We start from the raw sequence: 18321 nt of genomic DNA, 5'->3' as shown, positions 1-18321 counted from the left end.
CCGCGCTCCCTGCGCCGCCGCGGCCGCGGGGGCCCCGCCGGGGCCAGCGGGCTCCGCGGCTCGTTCGGTTCGATGCTATTGCCCGGGAGGTTGGGTTCGTCACTGGCGTTACAGCAGTGTTAGGAACAGCACCTGCGTCGCTTAGTGTTCGCGTCGCTTAATGTTTAGGAGCTGTTCTGCACCCGTGCTGCGCTGCACAGACACAGAGCGCTGCCAGTGTGCGCGTCTGCGCCGTCACTGGTCTAAGAGGCCAATGTAAAAAATAAAGGTCAAATTCTTCACTTGATTTCACCTGAGCCGCTCGAGGAGAGTGTGAAAGTGTTGTCTCTGGAGTGACACAGTCATTACCGTGTGATCAAGTGAAGAAACGACTAAGCAGATATCTATCCTGGTACTCTGAATGGCTCATCCAAGCATCGTGTATACAGTTTATTATTTACCTAGCAACCGAAACATGCTGGACATTGTGCAGCCGGAATAACTCTGGGTCCTGCTCCCAAAAGATTACAACCTCATCAGTACAGGAAAATCCCTGTGACTATAGGGACCGTTGCCATCAAATTCGTGAAAGTTTAAGGGTTTACAGATCAAATGCAGAAACAAGGCTAAAGAAAGCAACAGATAGATAGGGAAGTGATGCAAACAAAGTGATAGGAATAGGAATAAAGTAAGGGAAAGAAAGGAATCTGTGGAATTGGGTTATGGGGTTGCTTAGCCAGTAAAGCATAGCATACCGGCTTAGAAACATCTTTTATTCTCATAACGTTACGCTTTTGAGGCTCAACTGAGATAAACATGAAAAATACTTCAAAGGGGCTGACCAGAGGGAATGGGTATTTTTCCTATGGAATGAAACGAGTGAATATTCTGTCATTTTCTGAGCTAATTATAATTGTCCAGTCCATGCTCTTGGAATGGTTTTTGGCCCCCTTGCCCTGATAACTGCAGTCTGAAGTGTTACTGTGGCATTAAAGATCACCAATTGCTTGCAGCAAGTTCTCTCTGCCTGTCTCACAAAATAGCAACCAAAATAGCCTTGTCAGTTCGAACAGTCAGGGTTTGGTGGTTAAACGATGTGAGTGCTTCAGTTAAATGAACTGAATTATAAAACTACAGTTAACATTTTAAATCATATTTGAATAGATTATAGTTAAGTACACAATGGTTACTTTACTTCGATAAACTGGATAAGCAAAGCACTTTGGTTAATCTGTAGTTACATACAATTAAGTAAGTAAATACGCTTGCAGAAATGGTTTGTCTTCAGTTAACTTTATAAAAATGTGAATGTTTCTGCCTAAAAATCTCACCTCAAAACATTCTGAGTGGGTTTATGAGTCTTTTGGACCAGTCTTTCTTGCATGCCTTTACTGTATTTAAGGGCAAACTTTAGAAGTTGGCATGTAAGCTGTTTCTTTTTTATTCTTTTTTTTTGTGTGATAGTTTCTATAGGGAAGAAGGGAAATCTGGGAAGCAGTAGAACCAAAGGTGTTGTGCTACTTTTATGCCTCATATAGCACTACCAATTGGAACCAAGCTAAAAATGGGAGGGAGTTTTGGAAACAGGACTTTAAAAAGCCATAATTTATTCCAGGTCTTTTGCTGATGAAAATCATGAATATTTTAATGATGTAAATGCAGGAAAGAGCCATCAATAGCAAAAAAAAAAAAATCAGGAAAGGTTTGTATAAAAAACTGCTAAATAAAAACCTTGAGAGAACAGTGCTTCAGCAGTAAAAGTGACTGAAAATAAAAATTACCTGACAGCAATCATACAAAAGAATCAGGACTGTGTGGCAAATACTTGTTTTGTGCCAACCACAGATACAATTAATGAATTGATGGTTACAGAATACTACCATGTGCATATGGATTTACAGCTGAGTTTAAAGAACTCACAGAGTGAAAGTATATTTTCCTTGATCCCAAAAATATGATTTATAACTCCTTGCAAAGTTCAGGTCACAAGCTTACTGTTCGATTCCTATTGCAGAAACAGCTGGGGGGCTCTTTCTCAGATCGGAAGGATTGTTAGGGACAACAGTCGTGTGGTTTGGAGAATACAGTATAAAACAAGCGCTTGGGGATTCCTGAGACCTGGTAATTCCAGGCTCTGAGGGATCTGGCACTGGCTTTTGTGAGCTGTCCTTTCACAGAAAGTGAGATGGCCTTGGATTAGGTCCCTGGGGAGCTGCTTGTTCCTGGAGGGATGACTGCAAGTTTTACAGAGGAGCTTTGTGCCAAGGCAGTTGGGTCTGTTTCCCATCTGCCACAGGATTTGTGCCTGGAACCAGAGGAAGGGAGAGATCGCGGGGGTCACGTAGCTAATTTATCTCCTTTGATCTTTATAGGTCCAGCTATTTTGTGAAGCTGGAAGGAATTAGCAGATACTTCAGGTTAATCGCTTGAGACAGATAACATGCTTCTTCATGTAGCATATAATTCTGTTTGCTATTCATTATTACTATATATTTATGTATACATTACTGTGGCACCTGATGATTTCAGTGGGATGCATATGAGACCATCCAAACTTGAAATACTGATCTTAGTTCCTCTAAAGGGTTTTCAGACCCTTTCCCTTCTCATCTGCCCTCTATTTCCTCTTCTACTGGACAGTGCTTTTAACAGATGTATTACTATAATTTATTTCTAGTTAAAAGAAGATTTTAATGTCTTCTTGTTTCTGCTTTTAATATCTATTGTTCTAGCTTCTACTGGTCTAAGGTTTGTTTTAATTAAATGAGTGCTTTAGTCACATGCTGTAGTCTTGATATTTTTAGCAAGCCTAATATACCATTCCTTACATATTGAAATGGAAACAGAAAATTTTACAATTTCGCTGAATTCTACATGAAGGCAGCCCTGGAGTCTGTCAATGTTGGAGGCAAAAGTCCACTCCAGCCTGCACGACAGATCGGTCGGTAATCAGTGAAGCAGGGTTATCGCTATAGCAGTGGTACCAGCTGCGGTTCCTGAGCCGCAGGTGGCTCCAGGGCAGTAGTGGTGCCCGTCTCCTGCAGTGGCTGTGCCATAAAACCAGCGGCAGAGCTGCAGCCCAGGGCTGCTGAGCAATCCAGATCCTCGCTGCAGGAGGGAGCAAGGCCTGGCAAAGGTAGCCAGCAAATTCTGCTGAGGCCAGAGTCACTGGATCGTCTTTGGTCCCAGGTACCCAAGTCAGCTGTATCCTAACACACAGTGGTGTTCTGGGATGCTGGGGGAATCACCATAACCTCCTGTTTGTGAGTAAAGCCAAAAGTTTCACTTTGCTCAGCTACCCAGGATCTGTGGTGTGTCTCCTGTGGTTCTCATGGACGAATTTAATGAGACTTAAAAGGAAAGGAAGGTTGATGTACTCCATAATGGGGAACTGAGCACAAAGCTCTAAAAAAGGATTGTAAGGTTTTTTTCTTCCAGTCTCATTTCATCTTCATATGATTTTCATTTTCCTTATTTCAATTGCTTTCCACCTAAGGTGCCTTTTCTCTGTATTTTACTGTTCCAGCAAGCCCAGTTTCTTTTCTCTGTTATCCCATTCCTTTCTTCTTCTCTGTCTCCTTTTGTTCCTTTGCAGTGTCCCCCTAGCTTTTGAGGAGTATCAGTGTTCACTCCTAGTGCGCTCCGTTGGCAGGAGAACTTTTCATTACATGGAAAATTTAAAACATGCAGTCTGATTCCGTTTTTTCAGTTACTAGGGGAATAAAGCTTATGCCTGAATTTCTGTATGCTATATTAGGTGCAGAATGCATTTCATGATCTAAATAACAAGCACAGACTTTGCAAGAGATACAGTGATAATTAAGCATGTATTACATAACACCTGACCTCCTCTTTGAATTTTTAAACAGAAATGCAGAAGTTTTGGGTAGAATTAATTGTATGTGATTCCACCTTATCAGGGTTTGTTCAAGGTCAAATACCAAATTATAAATAGCATTTATATTTTTTACATCAAATTAATATTATCATTGAATTCCAGTTTTTGTTATGCTGGTGTCTTATGTTGGCATTGTTTCACGTTTGATTAGGAACAATAGAAATATTCTGAACAAAATAAGTTCAGCCCAAAGACTGGATTAGCAGCAATGAGGTTTTTGAGAAAGTATTGTTCTCAGCTTGGCTCTGAGCTGGAAGTTGTGGGTTTCTCCTCTTGTTACTTTTCAACTCCTCTGCACTGCTTCAAGTCTAATTAATCAACCATTATGTGGGTGAAGTTATTTCTACACAGGCTTCAGAGACATCCACAAAGGTCTGGTATTGCCAAGTTGCATGAAGCATTGCTCCCACAGAAGCGGGTGTCTGGCTACCTCCCAAATACCTGGACTGAAAAAGAAATAAGAGCATATTTATTATTATTTTAATTGCACAGCTGACATACTCAGGCCGGTGAGAGACAGGACAGAGGCAGCAATAGGAAATGTTTTTTTTTTTCCTCTCTAACCTAAGCAAGAGAGAAAGAGGTGCAGGGAGTTGAACAAAATACTGCTTCATATCTCCTTAACTCTTGACAAGTAGGATATGGTACAAATATGGTGTTAAATTTTCCTCTCCACCACCCTTAAAATCATAGAACAGTGTGTGCTGAACAGATATGGACTAATTAGTTCAGTTTGTAAGTTATATGAAAATATGTATTAGACCTTCTCATGTACAGCATATTGTATATTGCATTATTCTGCAGCTGATACGGCATCCCTTTGTCCAAGGAGCCATTCTTATGCCCATAATTACTCTTGCATTTAATCAGAGCTACTGTTTTTGATTGAATAGTGGTAGCCGTGAACTGGGACTGCATTGATGAGGTGTGAGAAAATGAGCTTTGGAATCAATAGAAATTAACATGGCTTAGAAGGCTCACACATAATGCCAAGGCACAAAATGCACACAGAAACCTAACTAAACTCAGGTATTTATCAACAAAATTAATCATATGTTGGTTCCTCTCACAGCTATTGTGCTTCCTTCCGGCTCCAGACCAGAAATTCTAAAGCTCACAAATTAGGTACTGCAAAAGAGTGTGCTACTGTTTGTGTTTTTCAGTTAGAGAAGCATGGAACAGATATGTTTTAGTTCCACTGGTTGCAACTTAAGGCACAGGTCTCTGCCCATCTGAAACCCTTGCTAAAGAGTGCAAAAAATAACTTGGGATAACAATGATTGGAAATGTGGTTCATCTTCCTGCTGCTCTGAAGTTCTCACCACTTTGAGTAATCTGAAAAGCTTTCACTGCTAGATAAAGCTCATGACCAACTGAACCAGGTGAATCATTGCTCGGAAAAAAAGAAGTTACACAAGTGGCATATCTAATTTCACTTCTCCCTGTGCAGTTCCCAGCTTCTTTTTCATAAAATGTAAAACACTATTGGTAAACTATCCTGTTAGAATACATTTGTAAAAAGCAGTCTGTCTTCATTTAACTCCAAATTTACACTGATTTTTAGTTTTTCAGATTCAGGTTTATTTCTTACTCATACAGTAACCCACTCGTGAGCTACGAGTCAGAATTTGGATACCCCCTTAGTTTCATCAGTGCAGTCACTGGGGAACGGACTCATTAGCGCATACTGTATCTGGTCAGCTGTTTGCTCCTATTGCCTTTCAAGTTTGGAATAAAATCAGAACATGACCTAACCTATCTCCATAATTATTTTCTTTTATCACCCTTAATTTCTCTTTTTCAGTATTAAACCTGTCAGGGCCAATGTGTGTGACATATATCATCCATCTATGAATGGCATGCTAAATATCCTGTTACAAATACTGCAGGATGTATGCTCCTTAGTGTGGATTTCAGAGGCCCTTTACAAGAAATATCTAGAAGTCAGATATCATGAAAAAAACATCTGAATTTGCAGATTGCCAACAGTGGTTTAAGGAGCAGGCAAAGTAGATGGCTGTCTGTCTATCCTACTGAGAAGTACGTAGTGGTAAGGAAGCAAATTGCAAATGTAAGATTTATTGTTTACCAGCAGTAGCTCTTGGCGAGAGGAACGAATCTATTTACAATAACAAATTAAAGGAGCTATACTGGGTCAGGTTCAACTTACCTCCAGCTTCCAGCAGCTGTCAATAGCAGATACCTAAGGAAGAGTGTAAGAATATGACAAACACATTAGAACTTCCCCTGCACACCCTCCAGGCTAAAAGTATTCCTTTTCTCAGTGGTCCTTGATGTATTTTTTTACTGAACATTTTCTAGTTGCTTTTTAACCCATGTAGACTCCTGATGTCCTGCAACATCCCAACTTAGTGTATTGTGAAGCAGAGAATAAGTGTTCTCTTGTGTCTTCTTCACACACCTAATGATTTTATAGATTCCCATCATATGTTCCTTCAGTAATCATTTCCCTCGGCTGAAGAACCTAGTGTATTTAGTCACTCCTTGTACAAACACTGTCCCTGCTTGAATCATTCCCATTGCCCTTCTCTGTATCTTTTCTATTTCTAAGACACCTTTTTGAAGTTAGGGGATGAGAAACACCCAGATTATTCAAGTTGCGGGTGCCCATGCACTTACTTACACATTAGACAATGATGGTTTCCGCTTTCTTCCTTATTCCTAAGAATCCCTAGCGTCTGTTTACTCTTTGTTAGCTGAGCATTGAGCTAACATGTTCATGGATCTACTGTAATTCTCTTCTATTGAGCAACTGAAGATTTAATAGCCAGGGTAGCAAATAGGCTAGAAAACAGCCTAAAGTTGGCCATGGCAACCTGCAGAGCCTGTTTCTTCTGTATGACTGCAGAGCAATGTCTTCAAAGTTGCCTGTAAACAGGCATCTTCCATGTAGTACTGCAGAAATATTGCAGAAACTTGCAAAAGGAAAAATGTAGTTGTAACAGAAAACTTCTCTGTAGCAAGAGATTACAGTGAGGGTGCCGGGAACATGGCAGATGCATCAGCAACAAGTTACTGGTTGCATTTCAACACATTGCAAAGATATCAAAGAAAAGAAGATTTGGGGCATATAAAGACTGCAGATCCAGACTATATCCAAGTTAGAAATAATCCCAGATAAAACCATCGTATTACAGATGATTCCATGAATATGATAGGTGAACAAATGCCTTTGAGAAAGTCTCCTTGCAATGAAAATTCATAAGTAGGGCCTGGGCCCCGCAGCAGGCCTGTGGTCCTCTGAGGAAATAACACAACAGGCTTCCAGAGGTCAGTCACACAGATCCCCGGCTGAGGAGGTAAGACTTTGCAAAGCACGCTTTGCAACATTAGTGACCATATCAAGTGAAACTTTAACTATGCTGCCCTCTTCTGTGTACTAGATAATAAAAAGTATAGGGATTTTTATATATGTTTTCCTACAGCAGAAAGCTTTAGTTTTGTGTCCAAATGTGCATTTATGATGCTTAGAATAACTGCACTTTTTATAAGGTTCCTGGTAGGGAGTGATGGTGACCAAAATTAAAACATAATTGCCTTTTTGCTTTAGGTGCTACAGTCTGATCTCGTTTCCCTTGCAAGGAAAACTGCATTTCCTTTTCATTTCAAGAAAGGAAAGCTTGAAACCAAGAGGAAAGCTCATAGCCCCAGGGGATAGTTATGAATTTGAATTGGAAAGCCTTTACACTTCTTTCTATCCCAGTTTAGAGTTTATGGTTGTCTTTTCCTGTTGTCGGTGATGTCATGGAATCTTTCATGTAAAATTGTGTGGGCAAACGGATGTGAGAGATGTTATCATCTGTTTCAGGAGAAGCTCAGGATTTGTCCAGCTGGAATGTGCTGAGTTTGGCAAATTCCGTGTTTGCGTACCAGAGCAGTAGTAGGCATCTCTGTCTTCTTTTAAATGGCTTGTCTCCTGTTTTGCATCTGCTGTTATATAAGATATTCTGATGAAGGCCTCAAAATTCTTATGGTGGAGTTATACTAGAATCATACAGACTTTGTTATTTTCACTTTAACTTGTCTGAGTTCTTTCTGATTTTATTCTTGTGAAAGAGTATAACGATAACGATGATGATGATAGTAAAAATATGATTCATTATCTACCATTTTCTCTAGAAAAATTTTGAACCAATCAAGATCTAGACTCATGATAAAATATGGGTAGCAAACACAAGTGTAGACTGAGGTACAAAACGTGTACCTTGTATAAAGGGGGCTATAGGACAGTGCAGACATGAAAAAAGAATTATTTTATAAAAGAAATTACACAACCCAAATGTAAATCTTAATTTCCAAGCCAGCCCTTACTGGAATAAGCTCAATCAAAGCTCCAGTGCTAAGATTCTCTAGGTCCTAAAGATAAAACTTCCTGATCTTGACCCTTATCAACACTATTCTACATCCAAACCAGGTACAGTGATGCAGACATGAAATAGCTTTGTTTCTCCATTCACCTTGTTCCTCCCAAAAGCCATAGCTGGGCACCAAGCCTAGCGAAGGCCGCGGAGCGCCGCGGAGCGCCGTGCCGTGCCGTGCCGAGGCACGCTGGGCTGCTGGTCGTGCTGGGCAGGTGCCGGGGGATGATTGCTCACGCTCTCAAACTCTTGTGAGCACGTCTTGTGCTTGAGGGCAGAGTTCCTTGTCAGAGGCTCCTTCGATAGGTACATGACAATGTAAATCTTCAGGTTTTAGGCATTTAAAATAGTTTTTTTAATTTTCGAAATTACTAAGGCTACTTATATTTAAAGAGACATTCAGTGATCATCCCATTCTCTGGCAGTAATGAAATTCAGCAACGTTATTGCCTTTCATGGCATTTTTACTGGTTTACAGTGTTGGAAATGAGATCAGAATCAGGCCTTGACAGTCTTTTCCCTTCTCAACACTTACTCACAGCAGTAATTAACATTAACCAGGCAAACGCTTCCCTGGCATCAGACTCTCACGTCAAAAACGTCGTCTGTGATTTCACTGCCTGCACATACCCCCAGGATGATGAACACACGACATTTCTCCTCTGCAAAGGCACTTTCTTTTCACACTCACCCCTCCCTCTGCACGATCCTTCTCTCATAATCTTTACCAAAGAAAGGGTTATATATTTGCATTACTCCTCTGCTCAAACACATCAGCACCACCAGAATTGTTCAGATGAATCTGCAGCCTTCTAAGGTAACAGCCGCGCGTAGCTAGGCAACACCAAGGATATAGTATTTCTCGGGAAGGAGGGCTTTTCTAAATGAGCTCATTCAGACGCAGGCCTCCTTCCCTTATAAGAAGAAAACTGCTCATTGGAGAAATGAGTCTGTCGTCCTGTCATCATCAAGCCATATGGATATATAGGCTTCCCTTGATTAGCTGTGAAAGACAATAACGGTGCATTGTATATTGTACCTATTTATTTCTCTATATTTTTTACATATCGGTAAGTTGTTTCACAAAGGCTAAAAACCACAAAAGATTTTATGACAGATTTCACTAACCATCATCCTAATTAAACTGGAATGCTTCAATAGTTACCAAGTCAGCTGAAATAAGTCAAATCTCAGTTCAGCTGAAATTGCGTCAGCATTCAAAAAGGTTTTATTTCAAGCTGAAAAGGCCTCCGGCTGCGTGTACGGCCCATCACTGTACGAAGTGACAGAACTGTTGTGAGCGGTGAACGCTGCTCTGCTGAGGGTGAAGCAACTCAGCTAAGTGGAACCAGAAGAAGTGCTCCGGGCTAGCGGGTACAGCGCAGGCGCTGGGCTCCCGACCCGCAGCCGAGCTCGCTGTCCACCAGCGGGGCTCCGGCGTCACCACGGCCAAAGAGACGACAAGTCGGCTGCGGCTGTACGTGGCGGACTCTCCCCCGGCGAGGCCCAGCGTGCTCCGAGAGCGCAGGCAAGGACATTTGCCCCCTCTTTCTCCGATGGGTTTGTACTTGGTGAGATCTCAGATCTCAGCTGCTGACTGGTGTGAAATTGCAGCACCATCTACCGGGGTGACGTTAGCAACCACCTGAGCACAGCAGAATTTACAAGGGCGTCTGGAATTGCAAGCGGATGTTATTTTTAGCTGTCCCCTATTTCCCACTTCTCCTATGTTCTTTTTGCCAAGTTGCATGTACATACAGAAATATATCTACTTTGCAGAGCTTCTGAATTTTGCTTCCCAGGCTGAGCGCAGCCCTGAAGCCTGCGTGGCCGGGACGGGTGGTAGGCAGCGGTGGCCGGAGACCCGGAGCGCTGGGTGAAACGGCCCTCGTGGAGCAGCGCTCTCCCCCTCGATCCGTGTTCGTGAGAGCCCGTGCCCTGCGCGCTGCGGCTGCTGTGGCAAGTGTTTTTGTGGCCCAGACCTGGGAGTAGCTGATCAGAGAGATATTACATCGCTATCTTGGCAGCTTTCCTATATGTATTCTCTCTCTTTGGCATATTATTTTATTAGCGTATTCTGGCGCCTGTTCAGTGGGATCCTGCCCATTGCTCCCAGCTGGACCGAGGCACAGTCCGCACCACGTGGCCTCTTTCATCGTGTCCTTCCTGAGGGCCAAACAGCGATTGCCCAGCGAGGCGTGTAAGGCACAACCACACAATTTATTTGTAGTCTCTCAAAGACTCGAGCAGCTTTTAAGAGGATGAAGACCGGGTCACAGTAAGATGTCAGAGGAAGGCCTGCCATGTTTTCTATGTGTTTATTTCAAACACTCATGACAGTCATAACAAAGTTACTGCAGTTTTAAGGATTAGTAGAATATGCTGCAAGTGCAATTTCTAAACTACTATGATACATTAGCTGATGTGTGTTGTGATACAATCTGCATCTTAGCTATAATGTTTATTTATTCAGCCGTAAAATCAAGAAAGCTCTACTAATTATAAGTTGGTAACTGCATAACTACAGCTGCTGGAGAAATGCTTAGACTATGAATGAACTGAAATGTATACATGTAAATGAAATACGCATTTGAAGTGAGGCTGTCAAGATTGATGAGCTTAAAGCTGATGTAATATTTATTTTTTGTTTGCAAAATTAAATTAACTCTCAATTTTTGCCAGGAATGACCCAATATTTTTCTTACCATTAAAAATAAATAAGTGATGAGACATCATCATTTATATGCTAAAAATATAATCCAGAGTATCACCTCAGTCAAAGTTCTCAGTTTGCAAGATCAGACCAGAATGGTGAGTGTGAAAGGGGAGGGGAAGAAATTGTTTAAATAACAGATCCTATTTCAAGCTCTTAGTCAATGTTTGTCATTAGTAAGAATCATTTATAAAATAGAATTTAGTGGGCACTTTTTATTATCCACTTCCATCTTCCAAAAACAACATCTAAAAACTCATTATGAAAATATAAGTCAGTACAAATTTGAAGTGAAATAATCTATGTGACTTGTTCCTAATCATTATTTTCCATCTACCTCTAGAGTAACCGTCTTTAAAAAAAAGTTGCTGCAGTGCTGTTGAAGCTGGTTTTTTCCCCTAATTTTCAGTAATAAAACAATCACTGCTCTGTTAAAACTGTTAGGAATAAAATTTGGAATCCATTGGCATTTATTGGTTTTCTCTGCAAGCAATTCAGACTATATGGATGATTTGTCACCCGGGGGGGGGGGGGGTATTGCTGCTTAAGTACCCTCATAATCCTTAGCTAGAGCAGGTGCCAGCTCTTCCATTAGCAAAGATGTAGCCTTCTAGAGAAACACAGCTGCCAGGAATCATGGGGTTAAGCAAGCTGGTGCTCCTGACAGTCTGCTGAGGCTATTTTGGTCAAAACCCTGTGTGACACATCTGCTGGGAACCTGGATGGAACTAATTTGGTAAATTAGGAAAAAAAGTGCTGTGATAAACAATCATCCAGAAGAACTGGAAATCTCCTCTCCCAGGTTACATCCAAGTGATGGGGAGGATCATGTCCAGCAGAGAGGAGAGAGGACAGCAGTGACGGCTTGTCGCTGCCTGGGTCTCCCTGCTTGGCCCGGTGTGGGCACAGCTGCTGTCCATGCTCTTTGGCTGCTGCCCTTATGGCCTAGCAACTTGCGTGTGGAGGGTCATGACAGGGTTAAACTGGTGGTAAGTTGCAAGTAGCAAGCAACAGGAGCCTCAGACAAATGTACCCAAGGACACCGCTGCAGCTGGGAATGATACATCCTGAGAAAGTACAGATAAACCAGCAGAAGCCAGTGGGAACCAAGGTTAAGGGCAAGACAGCTTTTCTAAACAAGTAGCAAGGTACAAGGCATGACCGCTGCGTGCGTGATCGGTGTAATGGTTGGCTCCCTGTGACATAATCTGCATGGTGACTGGCTTAGCAAAGTGTGTCTGTGAAACCACTGAAGCAGCTAACTTTATTTAAATATGCTCAGAAACGAACAATAAAGGTCTCAAGATGCACCATGTCTTGAGTCCGTGCCACCAATCCGCCACACTTGCGCACCTCCCTTTGTCAACTTCAGAGCATTATTTTTACGTAGATGCTTGCCCTCCTGGTCCTCTGTGCCTCGTGCTGCGGTTTGGGAGGAAGGGGCTTGGATTGCCTGCAGTGGGGCTGCCAAGGCTTTGCTGTTGCCTGCCGCAGTGCCCTCCAGTGGGCTGCCTGGGCGCCCGGGCAGAGGGAAGAGGAACCCAGAGTGCAGCCCAGCTTGCTCCGTGCTGCTCGCACCACCCTGGCCTTTTGCACCACGCAGAGCACTATCCGCAGTGCGGCCGTGCCCTGGCCGCAGGCTCCGCGCTGGACTCTCCCTGCCGGGCAGCCAGCCTGTGGGGAGTATGGAAACCAGAGGGCTGGGAGATGTTTAGCATAAGGTAACAGGAGGCTCTTGGTTCCCCGCGGTTTGGAGGGTAGGGCTTCCAGCAAGCAGCTGGAAGAGCTCCTTGGTCTTCCGCGTTGCTGCAGCAGGAGGCTGGAAGCATCCTGGAGGTAGGGGCAGGACATCAAGGTGCTGCTTGCTCCTGCCGTTTCCTTCTCTTTCTCTTTTTGTGCCCTGAAGTTCCAGGACTGCAGTTGCTCCCCATTCCCCCATTACATGTGTTCCCAAACGTACTGGAAATTAATTTCTGCCCAGTTCTCTCCCTCCAGCCCCGCGTTCAGAGCTGAGCTACTAGCGGGAACATGGAGACTGTTTTAACTTCTGCTCTAAAGAGCACAGCCTTGACATCTGGAGCTTGCGTGTGCTGCAAGGAGACTCTGAAAAGCAACAAAATTGATGAGACTGGCAGATTACTTGGGGATCCTGATGAGTGTGTGGAATGAAGCTGGAGAGGGGGATTTCAACTCATCCAGACAACCAGGATGTTTTCATCACTGCAGACAGGGCTGCTCCAGTGCTGCTGCAGGCTGTAAATGCTCTTTACAAGTAAGGCATAGGAGGGGAAATGCATAAACAGATAATATGAAACATTTAAGAAGGTTACAGAACTAAGTAGCAAGTCTTGTGCAAGCACTGAAGTACACTGAGTAAAATTAGAGCTCTGCTACTTGTATGTTTTATAAAGTTTTTGTATATTTTTAGCACTTTGTGGAATGAGAAAACAGGCAGTTTTATGTGCTTACTGTTAAATGTTGTTGGCAGGTGGTGGTGAGGCACACCAGCAAACTTAAACACCCAGGTAATAGCCTCAGTTTCCCCTGGTTTATTTTCTATGCTGATACTTAGCTTTCCATAGTAACATTTGAAAGATTTTGCTATAAAACTTCCCTTTCATTTGAGGCAAAAATTTGAGTCTGCCACTTGTTCGCAGTCTGTATTTACACCAAACAGTGCATTTCATCAAAGAAGAGAAAGTGGCATAATTGTCTGCTTGACAGGCTAAAGGAAAATGTTTTTAGCAGCTATAAAAAACATTGCAAAACATGTTGTTTATAAATCAAAGCTCCAGAGGGAGATCGCTATCAAGGTACTTTATCGATGTAAACACATCAGTCTTGAGCGTGGCCAGAAGACTGAAATGACTTAACAAACAGTTCCCAGTGTGTAGTACACATCACTCCACCCAAGGAACACAAGAAATATTGCCCATGAAAGTGTAAAGTTCTTCCTGTAGCATCTTCCATGGACAGCATTTAGTTGCACCTCTGGAAAAAAGTTGCCCCCCAAGCTGTTTTATATCCACTCGTAATGAAATTGGGGGATGAATCGTCTTCAAAAGTTTCAGGTTGATGGTGCTAGAAAGCAAAGACAGTATGAGAGCAGCTAGAAAGAGGGCTGTTTCTTCCCAGGGGAGGGGTTGGGGGGCAGGTATGGGCCAAGTGGCAGGGCCCGAGATGCACAGACCCGACTGTGCTGATCTGCTGCCTTGAACACAGGGCAGGTTATTCTAGGGCACAACACAGCCAATTGCCCTGGGGAGCTCGTGTTGCTGTGTTTGCAGAGTCAGAGCAGTGAATGCCATTCAGCCACCCCTGGAAGACTCTGCCCAGAGCCTAGCAATGTGAAACAGATGTCTGCTGCTGGCATTTTTCCTGGACTTGAATGAGGCTGTTTGTATTCAGTGCAGCTGCTGTAAAGGGTCTTATTTTCTGATGGAATGTGTCCTATTACAAGGCATTCCAGAGACTAAATGGGGGGGAGAGGGTTGAAAACAAATATTTGTAACAAATTAATGCTTTCTTCTCCCATATTCTCCCCATACTGCAGGAGCCAGATAATGATCATTATACCCAAGGGACTGAAAATTTTTCCCTTCACTGAAAAGTCACCCCACAACTGTGTACTATAAATCTAAACAATGTGAACACATACTGTTGCTTCTCTGAAAAGGTGAGTGGTGCAAAACATCCCCCAGTGTTACCATGTACAGTGTGCCCCTTCAGTGTTATCACGTACAACATGCCTTGCAAGGCAAATGCCAACATCTCAATAAATTATTTAACACTATTATCATATAGTGGCGAAAGCCAAGCAGTAGTGATTCGATTAAGCATAATTTCCAGATTCCCTTTCCATTTGGAGTGCAGGTTGAAGCAATCTGTTGACAGATTACTCATCCTTCTGTTTTCCCCACACACATACTTGCACTCCAATCTTCCCCAAAAGCTGGGAAGGCACTATTCATTTTCTATTAAAAAAAAACAAAACAGAAAACAAAAACAAACCAACAAAGCTTGTTGCCCATGAGATGCCTGCGTGAATTGCCATGGTTGAAGTTTTCATTTGTGGTGCAACAGCTGGCAACATCAGAACTGATTAATGATTCACCAAGAGAGGCAGAGAGGGACGATAATACTAACATAAGGAACATTCTGCTCTTTTCCCAGTATTAGTATTACACAAATATTGTCTTTATTTACAATTTCAAATTCATGCACCCAAGCAAGGGCTGATCATTCAAAGGATGCTAAGCCAAATAAGCAGATGAAAGCTGCTGCAGAGTTGGCATTCTGCACAAGCCCTGTGAAAACTAGGTGCCTCATTTCTCAAACTGGAAGGAAATTAGGACTTATTTCTGTCCTAGTTTGCTCTGTGACTTTAGCTATCCTACTGGATACCACTTCCTCAGTTTTTTAACAGCTCAACAGAGATTAGAGTGAAGTACCAGGCCATGGTTTACACAGTCAGTGTTCCTAAGGTTCACCATTTCCAAAAGATCCTCCAAGATCCTTCAAGAGAAGCTACTACTGAGATATAAAGTGTTATAGATAGGATCAGCACAATCTATTCTGAAAAAGGTGTATTAGTTACTCTCTAGGTAACTGATGATGGTGAAGGTATTTGATAATTAACACTGCATGTGTGCAGCACCAAAACACTTGCTTGGTCTATTTATTTAACAGTCTGGGTTTTTTTGTTTTGTCCCCCCCCCCCCCCGGTGGTCCAGGATTAAAAACATCTCTTACAAAAGTTCAAGTAAATTATGGAAATCTATCTTAACAAATTTTTCTATTGTCAATTTCTACCACAGACAACTGTTTGGTAAGTGCCATATTTTCCAGCCCAGTAACGTGGGATAGGTGTTAGTACTAAATCTGAATGCATGTTTAAAGCAAAACTTGTGATTTAGCTGTCAAACTTTGCCAGGAAAGTCTTTCAGCAGAGAGTAGCTGGACTGTTCATACTGAAAACTATGCATGACTCCCTCCTAGGCTGTGACAGGTGCAGAAAATAATCTACCTCAGAAGTACGGTATTTGCCATCATAAGTAATGAATAGTTAAAACATTTCATGCAGGTTTAAAGAGCCCTCCATATTTAGCAAATTCAAGTCAATATAATAAAAACCAGACAGATGATTTAGTAGTGTTTACATTTATTGCTATCAGCACGTTATGACTTTGCACGCACCAACTTGTAAAAATCTGTATATTTGAAGCTAAAATTATATTAACAGTCCAAAATAATCATATGAATGTTAAGATTTTAACTGCTAATTTGCTTGGTCAATGTGTAAAATCCATTTCTAAAATGTAGTTTGTAACTAATCTTTGGTTTAGGATAGTCAGAATTCTGTTAAAAACAAGTTCAAACAAATCTTTTTAAAGATAAGCCCAAAAAAATCTTACTGTGCTATAGCTGATAAATTTGAAAGTCAATTTTCATATTTGTGTAGCTGCCTGCAAGCTAATTTCCCACATATTAATTTTTGTAGAAGTAATGAAACATTTCTTTAAGAAAATCCAAGTAATTTTATTTTGCTTATAGATACACATATAGTGAAACACTTGCATCACCACTTATATACAAAATGAGTTTAACAAAGCATAATACCAAAGATTTCCTCATCGGGTAATTATGATCGAGCAGACAAGCACTGATTCACCACTTCCAGTAAGTGAGAGTTTTCCAGAGCAGCTGCTACACGTTCTTTATCAGCAAGCTGTTTATTAACTGTTCAAAAAAAAAAAAATCACAAAGAACTGGTCAAAACATTGGTATACAATGTCTTTTTAGAAACATTTTACACTGAGACTGATAATCACACTGTTGCTATGGTACTCAGGTAGACTAGTAATTTTGCAGATGCTGAGTACACCACAGAGTTGTCATCTAAAGTCAAAGCTACATATTATATCACAAGTTAAACAAGGAGGCTATTTATAATTCAGCAGCAGTGAGCTATGCATGTGTAGCTGTAAGAAGACAAGAAATTTATCCCCAGCTTCTCCTCATTTTCTGAGCCCTCCATAACCCAAGCAAACCAGGGACTATTTGAGAGCACAGGCTGTCTGAGGAAATGTTTCAGGTAAGGTGTACAACATATCTAAGTTTCATTATTACACAAGGGGCTGGTGTGTGTAAAGTCCCAGATACTCAACAGCTGCTGTGCAGATGCAGGAGTCTCTCTCATCTCTAATTTGCAAGATCAAAAATGTAAAGAAAACCACACAAGAGAGCACTAAAAAGCTTACCTGCGTGCTCAGAGGCATGTGTTCCTGGTGTTATATGAACATCCACCTTAAAAGGAGCAAAAAGGTCACAAAAGAAGAAAGAGGGAACAAGTCGTCAACACACTGGAAGCTCAGACTCAAACAATTTAACAACGAAAACAAGATAATTGAAAAAAACACACATATTATTGTCAAAGCCAGTTACTGTATATAGTAGAACAGAACAAAGTCTAAAATCTGGATGCTTGTCCAGCCAGAAGGCTGCACTGCATTCTGTGTTCTGATATGCTTTATGCCTCCTTCAGGCAGTTGGGTAAAACACAGGCCTCTACTCTCCATTTGTAAAACTGAGATTCTCGCCCGTAAGGAGTCAGAGCACCACAAAGAACTAAAGGTAATTTCCCATCGTAAACCCATTCGCCTTTGACTCGACTTTCAGAGAACAGGAATTCTGTATCCACTGCTTAGTTTAATGCCTTCTGACTCCTGGACTGTTTCCCTCCCTCATCACATGAGGAGATGAAGAAAAGCTCCAGTTATTTTTCACTTTAATTTACTTTTCACTATAAGTTAGTTGTTAGGTTTTTACAAACATACCCCCTTCTTTTGCTTTCTGGACTGATTTTATTACTCACCTTAAACCTCTCAGGTAGAGATCTAATCAGTTTTACTTTTATTGACAGTCCAATTAATGTTGCCATGCTGCAGTGCGGAATTGTGGGAGTAAACTCCACCGCTACGGTACTTTCAGCATCGTTCACCTGTTGAAAAGCAAACACCTTCTATGTACAAAACTCACTTACTTCATCACAAGTCAGCAGGCAGCATTTCATGCGAAACGCAGCTTGCAGCTCTACTCTGCTGCTCATCATTTTCTTCACTGTCGTTTCTACACGCTATGTTTAAACGAAGCAGAAGTCTACGCTAATTCTCCTTTCAGGGCGCAAATATGAAGATTAAGCCGTGGCGTTTGGACGACCGCCGCCCCCCGCGGGCAGGGAACTCGCCTTGACGCGGACCTGCTCCACGACGTTCAGCTCCTCCAGCGTGAGCGGGTGCTCGGGGTCGTTGATGGAGCGGATGAGATGTGCCAGGCTGAGGAAAACGCGCCGC

General features: G+C 42.1%; 1 protein-coding gene across 1 annotated transcript; it reads right to left on the bottom strand.

The window, feature by feature from the left end:
- Positions 1–16486: 16486 nt before the first annotated feature.
- On the bottom strand, positions 16487–18317 carry CIAO2B (cytosolic iron-sulfur assembly component 2B; the record flags this gene model as incomplete). The annotated part of the gene is made up of 4 exons (XM_026059796.1): positions 16487–16708; positions 17230–17275; positions 17844–17969; positions 18216–18317. Coding segments are annotated over 4 exons (372 nt in total), but the record flags the coding sequence as incomplete, so codon positions are not given.
- Positions 18318–18321: the final 4 nt, after the last annotated feature.

Source organism: Apteryx rowi, unplaced genomic scaffold, assembly GCF_003343035.1.
Source record: "Apteryx rowi isolate R43461 unplaced genomic scaffold, aptRow1 scaffold_1, whole genome shotgun sequence".
NCBI lineage: Eukaryota > Metazoa > Chordata > Aves > Apterygiformes > Apterygidae > Apteryx > Apteryx rowi.
Note: the sequence above shows the minus strand (reverse complement) of the source record. Positions and strands in the feature narration are given on the sequence as shown.